The 14,131-nt window shown below is 40.9% G+C and overlaps 1 protein-coding gene across 14 annotated transcripts in view; it reads right to left on the bottom strand.

Annotated features, from left to right (window-relative positions):
• Positions 1–14,131, bottom strand: part of PTPRK (protein tyrosine phosphatase receptor type K) — a 352,960-nt gene that overhangs the window by 88,029 nt on the left and 250,800 nt on the right. For all 14 annotated transcript variants that reach the window (XM_079970725.1, XM_079970727.1, XM_079970726.1 and 11 more), the window contains exons 8-10: positions 8,020–8,322; positions 3,354–3,463; positions 1,173–1,374 (exon numbers count right to left, since the gene is read on the bottom strand). In XM_079970725.1, coding sequence (XP_079826851.1) covers positions 1,173–1,374; positions 3,354–3,463; positions 8,020–8,322 — 615 coding nt within the window. The remainder of the gene's footprint in view (positions 1–1,172; positions 1,375–3,353; positions 3,464–8,019; positions 8,323–14,131) is intronic.

Here is a 14,131-nt window from a genome sequence, read left to right as displayed (position 1 = left end):
AGTGTTTGCCCACCTGAGCAGAACACTGTGCAAAACACTCTGTTATCTGTTAACATTCACTCATTAACCCTTTTCAGGCATTCATTTTGGCAGGGGTCACATTTATTAAATCTGAGAAAGTGTTGTGGGCACCAGGGACAACATGGCCTGGGGGTGTGGCATAGCACAATTTTTTTTTTTTTTGGGGGGGGAACCAAACTGATCGATATGTTTGCCACAGGAAGTCAGCTATGTCCTGCTGGTCCCAATTGTGGAGATCGCACAATATTAATCACACACACAGGGACACTCGTACACTCACATGCTGTTGCTGTCTAAAAGCAACAGGGAGAATTTGTCTCAGCACCAGGCAAAAGATATATCAGGTGGCCATACCAAGTTCACTCTTAAAGAGTGCAGACATGCATATGGAACACAGACACATAGACATCTTTCTGTGTTTCTTTTATACATGCATGCTTCACATATATACCTTTCCCTCTCTCCCATCTCTGCTAGAATTTTTCAGGTGAGTGCAAAGTAAATGCTGAAAGGGTGGACCGAGAGAGAGGGGTGAGGAGGGAGCATGGGAGGGACAAGTAAATTTTGCATCATACCTCAAGTTCTAAAAACGGTAGAAACTTTATTTTTTAAAAAATGAAAGCTTTGAATTTGAGTATTCTGGTTTATCCCAGGGCACCAAAGGCAGCCTTCACAGGCACTGCAGGCACTGTGTTAGCGACCCCCATATTATGGAGACTAAGTTAACAAACAAGGAGGGGAGACTGCATGAGTGCAGTAGGTCTCTCTCTCTCTCTCTACACTGCCCTCCATCTTAATCATAGTCCACATGTTCAGGGGCAATTGTCTCCAGCAAGCAAGCCTCCAGTAGTCATGGAGGCTCCCATGCCTGGAGTATTAGTGTTGCAAACATGCAGTTACCTCCATGAACAAGGGAGGCTTCCCCACTGCAGATAATCACCCCTGAACATGCACAGAGCAAGGGGAATGGGATGCAGTTTGCACTCTCATTCACAATATCCCCTCCTTGCATGTTTAACTCAACCCAATGATCTTCTCTTGACTGCAGCCAGCATGTTTTGTTACTATTCCCTGAAGAGAAGGGGGAAGAATTTATGTAAAAACAAACGTAAGAATATGAAAAATATTTGTGTGTGTGCGCTTGCCATTACCTGAAATATTGGTGGTTACATTGATTGCCGCAGCTGGCCCAAATCCTTTCACCGTGCTGGCCCTTATATAAAACTGGTAGGTAGTCCCAGGATGTAGATGGGGAAAGACATGATGTGTACTGTTCCATAGCTTTGACACAGTTTGAGCTGGCCCAGCCACTGGAACTGCGGGATCAAATGATCTTATGCTGCTGTAACTGACCTGTGGAAACAATTTCAGAGTCTTAGCAGGATCCCTGGCAGGATTAAGGAATTTCTGAGAATCAGTGAAACGTTTAGATTAAGCTTCTGGATTTCAGCGAAAGAACCTTGCTTTCAAATCCAAACTTAGCATATAGTGGCAATGGACACACGACAATCTCTCCACCTTGGCTCTCTGTAAGCTCGGTAAATCAATCTATAACATCAGAAAAAATGTTTTGGCTTGTATAATTTTTATGAGGTGAACAAAATGGTTCTACATTTCACTAATTTAAGGCTTTACAATAGGGAACCCCAGACCCGACAGGCCTCTAATTCTGGCTCCCAGGACTTTCCCCAGATCATGTTCCCTCAACAGCCCTGCTCTGCATCATCCTCAAGTACTTTGCCTGATTGGAAATTGTCCTTTAACTGTAAACATGCCTCTTACTTGCCTGGATGTGTGTGTGTGTGTGTGTGTGTGTGTGTGTGTGCATGAGTAGAAACATGCATGGCTGGAATATAGTCCACTATACACAGGAAGAGTTGCATCCATTTCCTCAACCACTTTTACCTCTGGCACATCAGATATGTAGGCTCCCAAAGGTTCATCACCAGGGGATGCAGCCCTTCAGCAGAAAACGATCCCTTGGACCTACTATATACAACGTTGGACCAATCATGCTGCCTGCAGCTTGGCAAGTGGCAAAACTTAGATGTATATTGAGTCCTGTCCCCTGACCCCAGGCTACTGTGACTGTTGAGCACAAGTTGTGTGGGCTTTCTCTAATTTCTCTACAAAATCAGATATCTACTTCAAATCTTGTCATCCAGGTGAAGGCAGGAAGCCCTCTTATTTGCTTTGTTATCGTAAAGTGGCAGACAGCTGCTTATTTCCTTCATTCCTCTCTTTCTGTTAAAAAGTTCTACTTAAATATAGTGAAGCAATACTATGTATGTATTCAAGCCCACCCACAATATACTGAGCTTTTTCATTAGTATAGTGGTGAAATTCAAGAATGTAAAGTGCTAATGAGGATAAGCAGAAATATGCTAGGTCATGTAAAATATGATGGCATTTAACTGCCTCGTGTAAGTATTTAATTTGTTTTTTAAGCAGAAAAGTAATATTGTCAAGGCTGCCCAGTTCAGAGTATGATAGATACACAGGAAATTTGGTGCAAAATTATTGTTTTCCCTTCCTTCCCCAAGGGCTCATTCATCAAACCTTTTTGAATCACCAGAATTTGCATTCAGAGTTTCTTGAAGGGGAAAAACACGTTACCTTGAAGACTAGAATTGTCAGGTTTCAATTAATAAATTTTCACATATATTACCTGTAGCCTTCACTGGACAGGGCTCCATTAAATCATGATTCAGGAAAGCTATATATTAATGCTACTAGATCTAAATCAAAGTTACAAATTTAAGCTCTAGGTTTCATCATTTATTAAAAGTCTATTGGCAGAGCAAGCCTGTATCATTATATAATTTTAGAAGGAGTTCTTAATATTTTTTAATCACAACAGTTCAACCATTCTGTAATTTAATTTAAGGATTATTATGACATACTGATTTCAGGCTCAGGTCAGTCATTGTGTGGACAGCACCGTGAACAGATTCACATTATTATATACTTTACTGTTCTGCACAGAAAAAGAGTTCACTTTAAAAAAAAAGATTAAGTTTATCATTAAATTCCCATGCACCAAAAAGAGACTCAAAATAAGGGACAAACTTATAACATATCTTATTCCTACAAAGTAATGGAAGAAATAGTTCTTTCGGATTCCTCGGAGCCAGTTTTGAATATGGATCAAGGTGATTTTGATTGGAGACATTTTCCAGGCCAACTACATTGGCACACTCTAAGTTGAAGACCAGCATGCCAGTGAAGAATGAAGCATAGTTTAAAGTTTTAGGGAAAATGTACATATTATCCCCAAGATTCTCATGCATACTCCAAACACAGGACACCGCAGCCATATTTTTTTTAAATACCTCATACTGTGTGATGATCCCATTTGAATCCATAGGTTCTTTCCAGTTTAGGAAGATCTTGTCTTCAAAGGGAGTTCCTTTTAGTGATTTTGCTGGTACAGGACCAGGCACTGTAAAACAAACAAAAAACATCCAGGTTTAAAGGTGTTAGCCAAATAATCCTCCCAAACGTCAGATAAAGGCAACCCCCTCAAATGAATAAGTATTGGGCTTAGAATCAAGCCACATGAAATGGCAGCTTGGTTTTGAGAATGTATGGATTGTTGTTTAAATAGCAGCCTGGACCATGAATAAATTGGTTCAAAATGAGTCAGCTTTGCAATTCCACAGGTGAATTATGAGCCACATTACAGCCTGTTGGAACTATCAGCAGATCATTTGGCAAAGGTGTGTATCTAAAAAGAAGGGGGGGGGGACAATGCAAAGGGGAGGGGGAAATTAAGAAAGCTCCAACAAGTTACTTCTATTTAAACTTGTATTAGCCTACCTTTTAAATTATTCCCCCTTCAACCTCACACTCTTAAACCTTAAAATGCAATGAGTTCCATATATGACCTTTCTGAAAGATTTGTTCCCAAAACATGTTGCAAATTTGTAATGGGCAGAAACAAAGCCATTGAATCAAAGGAACTATAAGCAGTAGGAAATATTATGAGGTCCATCACAAGTGTCAGAATTATTTCAGATTCTATGAAACTAACAAAAATATGCTGCCCCTGGGACAAATAAATTAATTTGGTGAATTAAAAATAAATTCATGGAGAAAAAAGTCCAAAAGTGAACAGATGAGATTCAAGTACTCAGCTTCCATGAGTTATATTCACCCATCAGTCAACTGAAGACTACTATTCTTTGCTTCACAATACTGACAAAGATTCAAGCAGAGATGATGGCTGATGTCCCTTGACAGTCCCTCTGTGCTGTTTTGTGGCATTTGCTGATGTGCTGTAGGCATCTTTCTGTTTTCTATGCCAGTGCTCTGTGTTTCTCTTGTCTACAGTTCAAATGGAGCATATATTGCACAGGGCCTAGCCCAGGTGATAGACTTCCTTTGGCAGTTGAATGTGCACATGACAGACTGCACTGAAATGTGTCTAGCAAATGAACATGATTATAGTATGCACAATGCTTGAGTGTTCATTACAAACAGAGTTATTTAAGGCTGCAAGCTTATGGCCAACTAAAGTGCTTTGCAACTGAATACCAGACTGCTGGACTGAAAACCATCACCCCACAGAGAGCCTAGAATCCAGCAGCTAAATAACTGGTTGGTTAGCTCAGATAAAGATACGTGATTCAGCTCTGCTACAAATCACTTCTTTTTGTCCCCTAGAAGTCATAATACCAAAGTAAGAGAAGAATCAATTTGTTGCAAAATTCCCCTCTTAATGGCTAGACTCTAGACCAGGGGCAGGCAACTTGCGGAACTCTAGGTGCTGTTGGATTCCCAACTCAGATCAGTCTCAGACAGCATGGCGATGGTCAGGGATGATGGGAGTGTTAGTCCAACCACATCTGCTGGCTAACTGGGTCCTCAACTCTGCTCCAGACCTAGCAGCCAGAGAGCTCTTTGCTAATAGTACAAACACGTACCTACACTTGAGTGCACTTTTGCCCTATACTACTTTCTCCTTGGAACTGAAAATAATAAAACATAACAAGGGGGAGCCAGGCAACACGTTGTCTTTCAGCTCAAAGCTCATTTTGTCGCATCTCTACTAGATGCTGTATCTCTTGACCAGCCTCCCTATTATTCCTCCAATAGTTTTTTCCAAGCACAAGTGCTAAGGAGTTTTTATTTAGAGCCCTCTTTCTGATCAACTACTGTTTCTGTCTCAACTCCCTGCCTCCTCTGCTGGATATCTGATATGAGAGAGAGAAAGAGAAAAGGAGAAAGACTTGGATTCAGAAAATAAATAAAGGGCATACGGTAGCTGGAAATATGGAATTGTTATACGAGCACCTGAAGATCCCAGTATGTAAAGTAATATAACTTCACATTTGTATTATACATTTTTTTGTACGTATATAAATCACAGATTTTTGAACATCTGGAGATGGCAATATTGGGCCTGCAAGAGATTTATGTCTTTCCTTGTATCCCCACATTTCTTTCTAAGGACCCCAAGGGAAAGAAACCAGCAGCCAGCTCACATTCCACACTCCTGGATTCATATATTTTGTTGGCGGAAGTAGAGTTGACTGGAAACAGCGCATTAGTATAATTTGCATCTTTGTTTACCAGCAACAAAAAAATACATAAATAAAATGTAACACTGTGCAACAATTTGTCAAAAACACAGATTAGGTTGCAAAAAAGAAATTGGGCATTATTCAGAGACACATTAGGGACACTTTGATTCTGAACCCAGAACATAAGTCATCAGATATCAGATAGATTCATACTTATACAATATTATAATTTCTGTTTTGTTTGTTTTTTGTTAAAAATATGTTCACTGTCAAATGTTTCATGTGGCTGCAGTCCATGAAGATTAACCTAATTTAATGTCACCTATCTCAGGCCATAGCTAAAATAAAATGTCAACTAAAATGAGATGTGTTGGAGTGTGTGTGTATGAACGGGGGACGACGACCCATTTTTTAGTACAGGGTTGGAGTCCCCCCCACATCAAGTATGAGAGGTGGGCTAGGCCAGGGCCAACCACCACCTTCTCTCCCTCTCTGTCACTCTATTCTCTTTCTCCTGGGGAGGGACAGGTCACTCTTGCCAGAGAGCTGGACTGATCACATGCAGAGGGCTTTTGAAATTAGGCCAAGTGATGCATGTATCAGGGATAGAGCAAAACTTTCAGTCTCTTAAAACTTTGGTCCGTGTACAACTGGAGGAACTTCAAGGCCATTTATCCAATGATGTCATCTTGAATCAACTGTGCCAATTACCCAAATGCCAGTAATGGGAGAGGGGTTTTTTTAGCAGCACTTCCCAACTGTAGCCCACACAGCTGAGATAAGGGGCAATATTTGCCACCCCGTCATATGGGAGCAGGGTTTCATTTGGGGCTATGAGTCACTTCACCTGCAAAACTGACAGCAATTATGCGCTTTCTTCTAAATGAGTGAATGGATGCCACACCCTTTATTTATACATTTTAGCAAATACTTACAAATTCTACATCCTGACATCATATACACCTCTCTCTCCAACCTTTCTTTGGTTAAATTCAGTTAATGATTTGTGTATCAACCATAGGTGAAGGTTCTAAACTACCAGGCAGACCTGGTTTAGAACAGCTTGTCTTTATTCTTCCATTTGCTCAGGAGTCCTATCTAGATGTAGTGGCTTCTGGAATCAGATCAATGCCTTATCGATTCAAACACTGCATCAAACTCCAGTTAGCACAATACATGGGTTGATTCTGATTTGCCAGATGATCTGAAACCAGATGATCTGTTGATTATACTACATCTTAGTTGAGGTTATTGGTGTGATGCTGGAACAACTGACGATTCAACTTTCCCCTTATAGCTATTTGTTCCAATCCAGTATCTCATGTGACTCTGAATCTATGAGTGCATCTCTTTGAGCATATAAAGCTGCCCTCTCTATTGAAGCGAACAGGGTATTTTGCTTGTACTTCATGAGGCACTGGTCACAACAGGGGTGGCTCCCGGTGCCCTTCGGCTGTTGCTGGACTACAGCTATCATCTCAGACCACTGGCCGTGGGGCTGACAGGAGCTGGAGTCCAACAATATTCGGAGCATTCCAGGGTAGCAACCCTGGTGCAACATGCAAATCTGCTTAGGCACAAGGCTTTTAAGAGATACACATTTGCCAATATTCCTGCATTTTGAATATGCAGTTAGTCACAAACCTGACTACATGAGCATTAAGCTACTTCTGTATATTGTAATTTCCATCTAATTAGGAACTTCATTTAATGCTGTTTTAATTTGTTAAAAATTTAGATTCATAAAAAGGATAATCACTAAAGAGCTTTGTAAACATATAAAGTGTCCCTTATTACCCCTCAAATAAGGTAAATAAAGTTATGCTGTTAGCAGAAGTAAATAAAGGATATTTTAAGGCAGTAATCTCAATATATGCAGATATAATTACTTAGTGAGTTGTAAGAACACAGCAATGTAAACATGAATTTGTAGAAATGACTCTGAATTTAGAGACAAACGAACACTGACATATATTTTTCTTAGGCCTGGTTCAGATGTAACGCTAGTACCAGCATTAATGGGTACCCCCCCCCAGAGTCACCTATGGACTTCCATCAGCCCTTCTTTCTCATGCATTAAAGCCCCTCCCACATGCCTTGCAATCAAAATTTACTAGCAATCAAAATTTGCCAGGCACCAGGCTCATTTTGCACCTGTCTATTAGCCACTTGTGAGTCTGCAGATCATTCCTTATCCTTTAAAGTTACTCATTGCACACCCAAATTGGAGTTTATCCCCTTTCTCCAATATTAAAGGTTGGTACAAGCAAAGCACTTAAACAAAAATCCATGTAAGCTATTTACACTGATATGTGCTGACATGACTATCATTTACGTCTGGGCATTTTGTTCAACTATTCACTGGCTAACATGAACATGTAAACATAATTTTCAAGCAGGCAACACAGCTAAAAATTCTTTCAACACCTGCTTTGAGAGCTAAGGCATCAAGAAGAGAAGAATTTGAACCTACCATCTTCATCCGTTTGGATTATCGTCTCTTCACTTTCCTTTCTCCCCTCAGGATTAGTCAGGATCATTTTGAGGCTGACATTAGTGTAAGGAGGCAGGTGGTTCACAACATGCTGAGGTGCTTTGGGGTCCATATCCAAGCAGTCTGCCTTGCTTTCATTATGGCCACGGAAGTAATGGTAGCAGATCGTGACGTTGAAAGTGTGGCAGCGAGTAATGTTGTAACCTAGAGATTCCCAATCCACAGCAATGCGTCGGGCCTGGATCTCAGCGATCTTCAATGTTTTTGGTGTTCTCATAGGCTCTAAAACACACACAGAGAGAACATGAACTACTTTCAGGAGTGTCCGAGCATAGAAGTGACACAAGAAATACAGAACCCTCATTGGTGGATTAAGTCTGCCCAGTGCCCACTGCATATCTGCTATGACTTGACCTAAGAATTCCATCCCGTTCTGCTGTCACATCTGCCAGCATTTACAAACATTTGTAAATCTACATATATATATATATATATTTTTTTAAAAAAGGAACGACAACTGTAAAAAAAAAATCCACACTAAAATGTTTAATTAGCTGACATTGTTGGACCAATTCAAAGTCTCTGACAGCAAACCCACCAAGAGCAACCAAAGACCACCACAGCTGTTGCTATGCTTCTGTGTGCTTTGCGGTTTCTTTCGGCATGCATTAAATTTGAGTAAATTGGATAATATATCATCCTGGTGAAGAGTCAGTGTGCTCTGCACTGTGATTTATCATGCCACCAAGCAATGCTGTTTACTAATTACACTAATTGCTCTACTAAACTAGCAGTAACCAAAATGATACAGATATTAATTAAAATTTATTACTTGGGTAATGCTGTTATTCATCGACAAAAAAAGCCAAAACAAAAACACAACACCACTACAAAATGTCAGGCTCTTCTTTCCTTGACCGCCCCCCTATAAACACCATAAATGGTAAAGGTCTGCACTATCACCCAAGCTCAACCATTAACATGTGCACAGCTCTCCACTCAACTGGAAAACACCAGCAACACTTGTCTGACTCCCTGAACAGCCATCAATCCATCACCATCTCCCTAGTGTATTCATTCCTCATGCAAGACTAACTTTATAGCCTGACTTAATTAAAGTGATTACACAATGAAAGTCATGACCATGACCACATATACTAAAAATTCACTCAACACACATTGCATTCCTACATTCTACATTCCTGGTATATTTATTTACAGCAGCAAGTTATAGTTTGTGTATCTCAGTATTCTGCCAGATTAAGGGTGAAGCCAAATGAGCCAAACGTTCTTCTATCCATTCATAAGCCTTCACTATCTTTTAAGAACGCTCATTTACCAAGTGAAAAATCTTAACTAAGCAAACAGCACAAGGCACAGATGGCACAGCCAAACAGGGGCTTCAATAAATGTGCTCAAGCATACAGCTTACAAGACAATGCAACCATTTAAGCATCCCCACCCCCCATCCTTGCAATACATTTGTATATATTATTGTCAGATACGTGGGCTTTTCTGAATTAGTATGCTACATACAGATTAATGGATTTACTTCTCACAGTGACTAGCTTTCCACTTAGATGTTTTCTCTTCTGTATTAGCTATTAATTTATTAATTAAAGAGGTAGATAGTTTGGGTTTCTGAAGTAGGATGAAGGAGACCAATGTTGAAAATATATATTCAACCACCTGAGCGATAATCAGCTTGTTTTTATGAATGCAAGGACCTCTGCAAAATGTTGCCTTCAGTGTGTAGCAGCATGGACAAGATCCAGTGGTCCAGGCCTGGATTTCAAAGGGCCATGCAATCAAATAAGCTTTTCACACACCCCTCCTTCCTAACGTAGCTCCCTAAAAGTGCAGCCTAAAGGAGAGGAAGCCTATGGAGAAGTATTTCATGTTGTGTGAAACGTTGGATAATCAGCATCCCCCTCATGAACATGAGGAAAGTATATGTACGTGGATGCACTGTGGATGCACACAGGAATCTTCTTGGAGCCTTCTCCTAGCACCTGGGTAGCTTTCCAATGACCTGTGCCTTTTGGCTTGGTCATCATCCACTGAGCTCAAGGCAAACTCACCCTGAGCTAGTTTGGACATAATATTAAACCATAGATTAGCACTGCAAGGGGAAAAAACCAGTCTCCACCCAGGCTTGCTTGTTCCCTGTCTCCTCTAGTACAGCCAGAAGTTCAGAAACCTTTCACTTCCATTTTCCATTTTCTTTTCCCCTTCTCCCATCCAAATCATTTTCACACTTATTTATGAATCTCCTCCCACCCCAGTGATCTCAATGCATGTCTGTTTGTATTGAAAACAGAAAAAACGAATTAACAATTTTTTTTTTAAAAAAAACACACAACTCTCTTAACTAAGGTTAGTGGAAGCAAACCAACTTCAAGCCATACTTTATGAAGTCAGCTTGCTTTCACTAACCACAGTTTAAGGTTTGAATGACACAGTAAACAGTTGTGAATCTAAAAGGGAAGGGGAATTCATACTGGAAGGGGAGAGGGAGGGAAAGGAGGCTAGGCTCAGTCTCATGATTTAGTGTTGTAACCAGACATTGCCATAACGACTGTAAAAAAAAAAAAAAAGCTATCTGAGGTGTGGTGTTTGCACACAGGAATCTCTCCTTTTTATTTTCGAATTTTTAAAACACTTTTGGAACTTTGACAAAGTTCCAAGCGACTTCAGTATCTAGGCTTCTTCTGAGACGGAGATGGGCAAGTTCTCCAATTTCAACTGTTTATGATTTACATTCCATGGCTACTAAGCTACAATGGCTGTGATCTACTTCCACTACTAGGGACAGTATGCCTCTGAACACGTTTCTGGGGTACCCATAGGAATCAGGTGAGCCATTGTGAGAACAGGTTGCTGGGCTAGATGGGCCTTTGGCCTGATCCAGCAGGACTCTTCTTATTTCCATTATGACACATTGCTGTAGTCATCAGAAGTGGCATCTTGATCCTCAGCCTCTGCTTGTCCGTGTGTGTGTGTGTGAAGTTAGGTGATAGGCTAATTGCTTATTATTCATTCTTTAAAAATAAACCTCTTATCTGTAAACACAGTTATTAGAAGATTGTTTTGTACTGCTGTGGAAGGCACCACCAGAATATAGCATGTGAGTGTTGGATGTTTTAAAACCAACAACAACTCATTCCTCCTGTGCTGGCACCCAGTGGAAAATCCCCTCCCTCTGAACTTCCTTGTTCCACTAGGAGGGAAGCTGAAGAGCAGCTACAGAGGGATGTGTGAGAGAATTGTCACTAGAATTGTCAGATGCGTCCCTCTTCCATAGGAAGTCTTGTTAAAGTAAAAAAGAAGACGGCGACACATTAAATGTATACACACAGTGAATATATTGACTGGTTTGGCCCTGACATTTTAATTTCACGTTGCATTTGCTTGAAAGGCTAAAAGTAGTTTTACCCTCCCTGCCCCAAAACACAATTTACTGCAACGCTTCCTGGAATCAAGGCCACTGCTTGAACCTCCTTAACAGCAAAGAATAAGACTGGGATGTGAGGTTTCAGTCTGTCACACTGAATTTCAAAGTGTTTTGATTTAGTTTCCTCAAGGCAGGAACACTAATAAGCATTCTGGCCGCATTACACTAGATATTAAAAAAAGTTAAAGGTGGAGCAGAAAATGTTTTCAAAGTTCCTTGAAATGTAACAGACGTGCCCCAGTATTGGAAGGCACATTAAAGGCATCCTTTATTTTGCCTGCCAGAAAAAGGGTGGAGGGAGCAGGGAGGAAAGACAAGTTGAGATTTCTCACCACCGTGCTTACCATTGGCAGAGACCAACCAATTTCTATTAAGGCTGAGATGGTAATTAAAGTCTGTAGCGGCTCTCAGCAGCCTTGGTAAACTCTGCCAACTGTCCCTCTGCTGCTGAAAATGGCGCTTCGAAATGCAATTTTTTGCTCTCTTCTCGGAGCAACATTCATAACAGGGTCTCTGGAGATCAGGTTCAATTGTTTTAAACTGCTGCACCACAAAGCCTCCATCTGCAGAGCCTCAGTAGAAAGTAATCTCCTAATAATTATGTTGCCAGATAAGAGGTCGCTAGATTGTTTAGTAAATTCCAAAAAAACCTAATTGCATCTCATTAAGAATAATTTTATTTGAAACTGGAAGAGAACTAATGTGCTCCGTTTATTACTCTTCCAGGCTTCTCTGCCCTATGAGTGTTAGCTGAGCCCATTTGCAACTCAATTCTATCTAAGGGCTTTGCCTCCAAGATGCAGGCAATACTTCCAAAGGGCATCAAGTTATACTTTTTATTATTCTCATATTCACAGAGGCTCACAAGCTTATTTGTTCATACACACCCAATCAAATTTCTAATTAGATTCAAGGAATGCCTATTCTCCTAATGTACAACTCTTTGTGCATTAGAGACTGAAAAGAAGCGTAACACATTGCTAAGTGAGGACTCAGCTTAAGTAACCTTTCAGTCAGGGGTGTAGGAAGGGGGGGTGTAGGGGACTGGCTGCCCCAGGTACCTATCTGGGGTGTGTGTGTGTGACAAGATGGCCCCTGCCTCCCTCCAGCTGTAGAGTGGCCAAGAGCATCCATACGGGCTGCTGCATGTGTGCACTCCGTACAGGATGCCACACATGCGCAATCCGTATGGGATGCCGTACATGAGCACTCTGTATGGGCTGCCCCACCCCGGGTACCGGAGAGGGTTTCTCCACCACTGCTTCCAGTGTGCTATTTATATATCACGTTACACATCCATTCCTCCCATGCTGCAGATGTGTGGGATTGTTACATCACATGTCTGTTTACATTCCAGCACTGATTATTGGAGTCTTGTGAGTGGAAAGGGAGATACACTGTTTCCGCTCTGTATAGCCATTGTTTTTGCAGTTCTCTCTCCGAGAAAGAAAGACAGAGAGAGAGGCCATATTTTTCTTTGTTCTGTTTGATTTAATTTGCAATAAATTAGGCTTAGATGTTACTCCTCAAGGCTGCGCTTCTGTTTGGACCCTGCTAGTCATGTGCTCATGTCCTTGGATATGGGTCACATCAACATCAACGTGATGGGAGACCGGAGGGATGAATCCCGGGCGACGCTGCATGCGGGGGGGGGGGGGAGGAGGCACCGGCCTCAGCGTTATCACCCAACAAGAACTCTCTAAGCGATTTGCAATAAAAATACGTAAGATATTCAATAAAACCATAAAAATATAAAACAATAAAAGTGTTCATCCAAACAAAAAGCTAAACCATAATCTAAACAGTAAGAGCTGTTCAACAGTGGAACAGTCTCCCTCGGGAGGAAAACCTCCTTCCTTGGAGGTTTTCAAGCGGAGGTTGGATGGCCATCTGTCATGGATGCTTTAGCTGAGATTCATGCATTGCAGGCGGTTGGACTAGATGACCCTTGGAATTCCTTCTAATTCTACAATTCTATGATTTTAAACCAGCACAAAATATCCGCTCTCTCATCTAACGCATTCAAATGAAGTAAGCCACATCATGCCGTAATGTACCATTTATGACTTGAAATAAACTGCTAATTCATTTATTTCCAAGAGAAATAGAATGTAGGTAATAGTAGAATTTGGATCAAAGATCAACACAAACCCCAGCTTTTGATGAATTGGACCCCAGTCTACAAACGTTTATGCCATAATAAATTCATTAGTCTTTAAGGTGCCTTTGTTGCTTTTGATGCTGTAAAACAGACTAACATAACAACTACCCCACTGAAAATAGCAGTTTTATTGATCTTAGCCTAGGAATGTCTTCTCACACAAGAATACCACACTGCCCTCTGCAATTTTGTATAGTACTGTATGAAATCCAAAATGCTAGTACCTGGAGCTTAATGTAGTGCTATGTGTCTTTATACTTATGGATAAAAAATAAATTGTACACTGCAGCAAGCTGACAATTACACAAATGAGATGTCCATGCCATCTTTCATGCACTCTTCTAGCCATCACTGTCCTCCGCAAGGTCCCATTCAGCACAATCAGTCCCCCAAGGAGGAGTGCAATGGTTGTATAACTGCATGAGCAGTGTGGAGAGTCCTTCTATTCTGTATAATGACTGTTGTGTTGCAATGCG

This window comes from Podarcis cretensis (assembly GCF_951804945.1).
Source record: "Podarcis cretensis genome assembly, chromosome: 3".
Taxonomy (NCBI): domain Eukaryota; kingdom Metazoa; phylum Chordata; class Lepidosauria; order Squamata; family Lacertidae; genus Podarcis; species Podarcis cretensis.
Note: the sequence above shows the minus strand (reverse complement) of the source record. Positions and strands in the feature narration are given on the sequence as shown.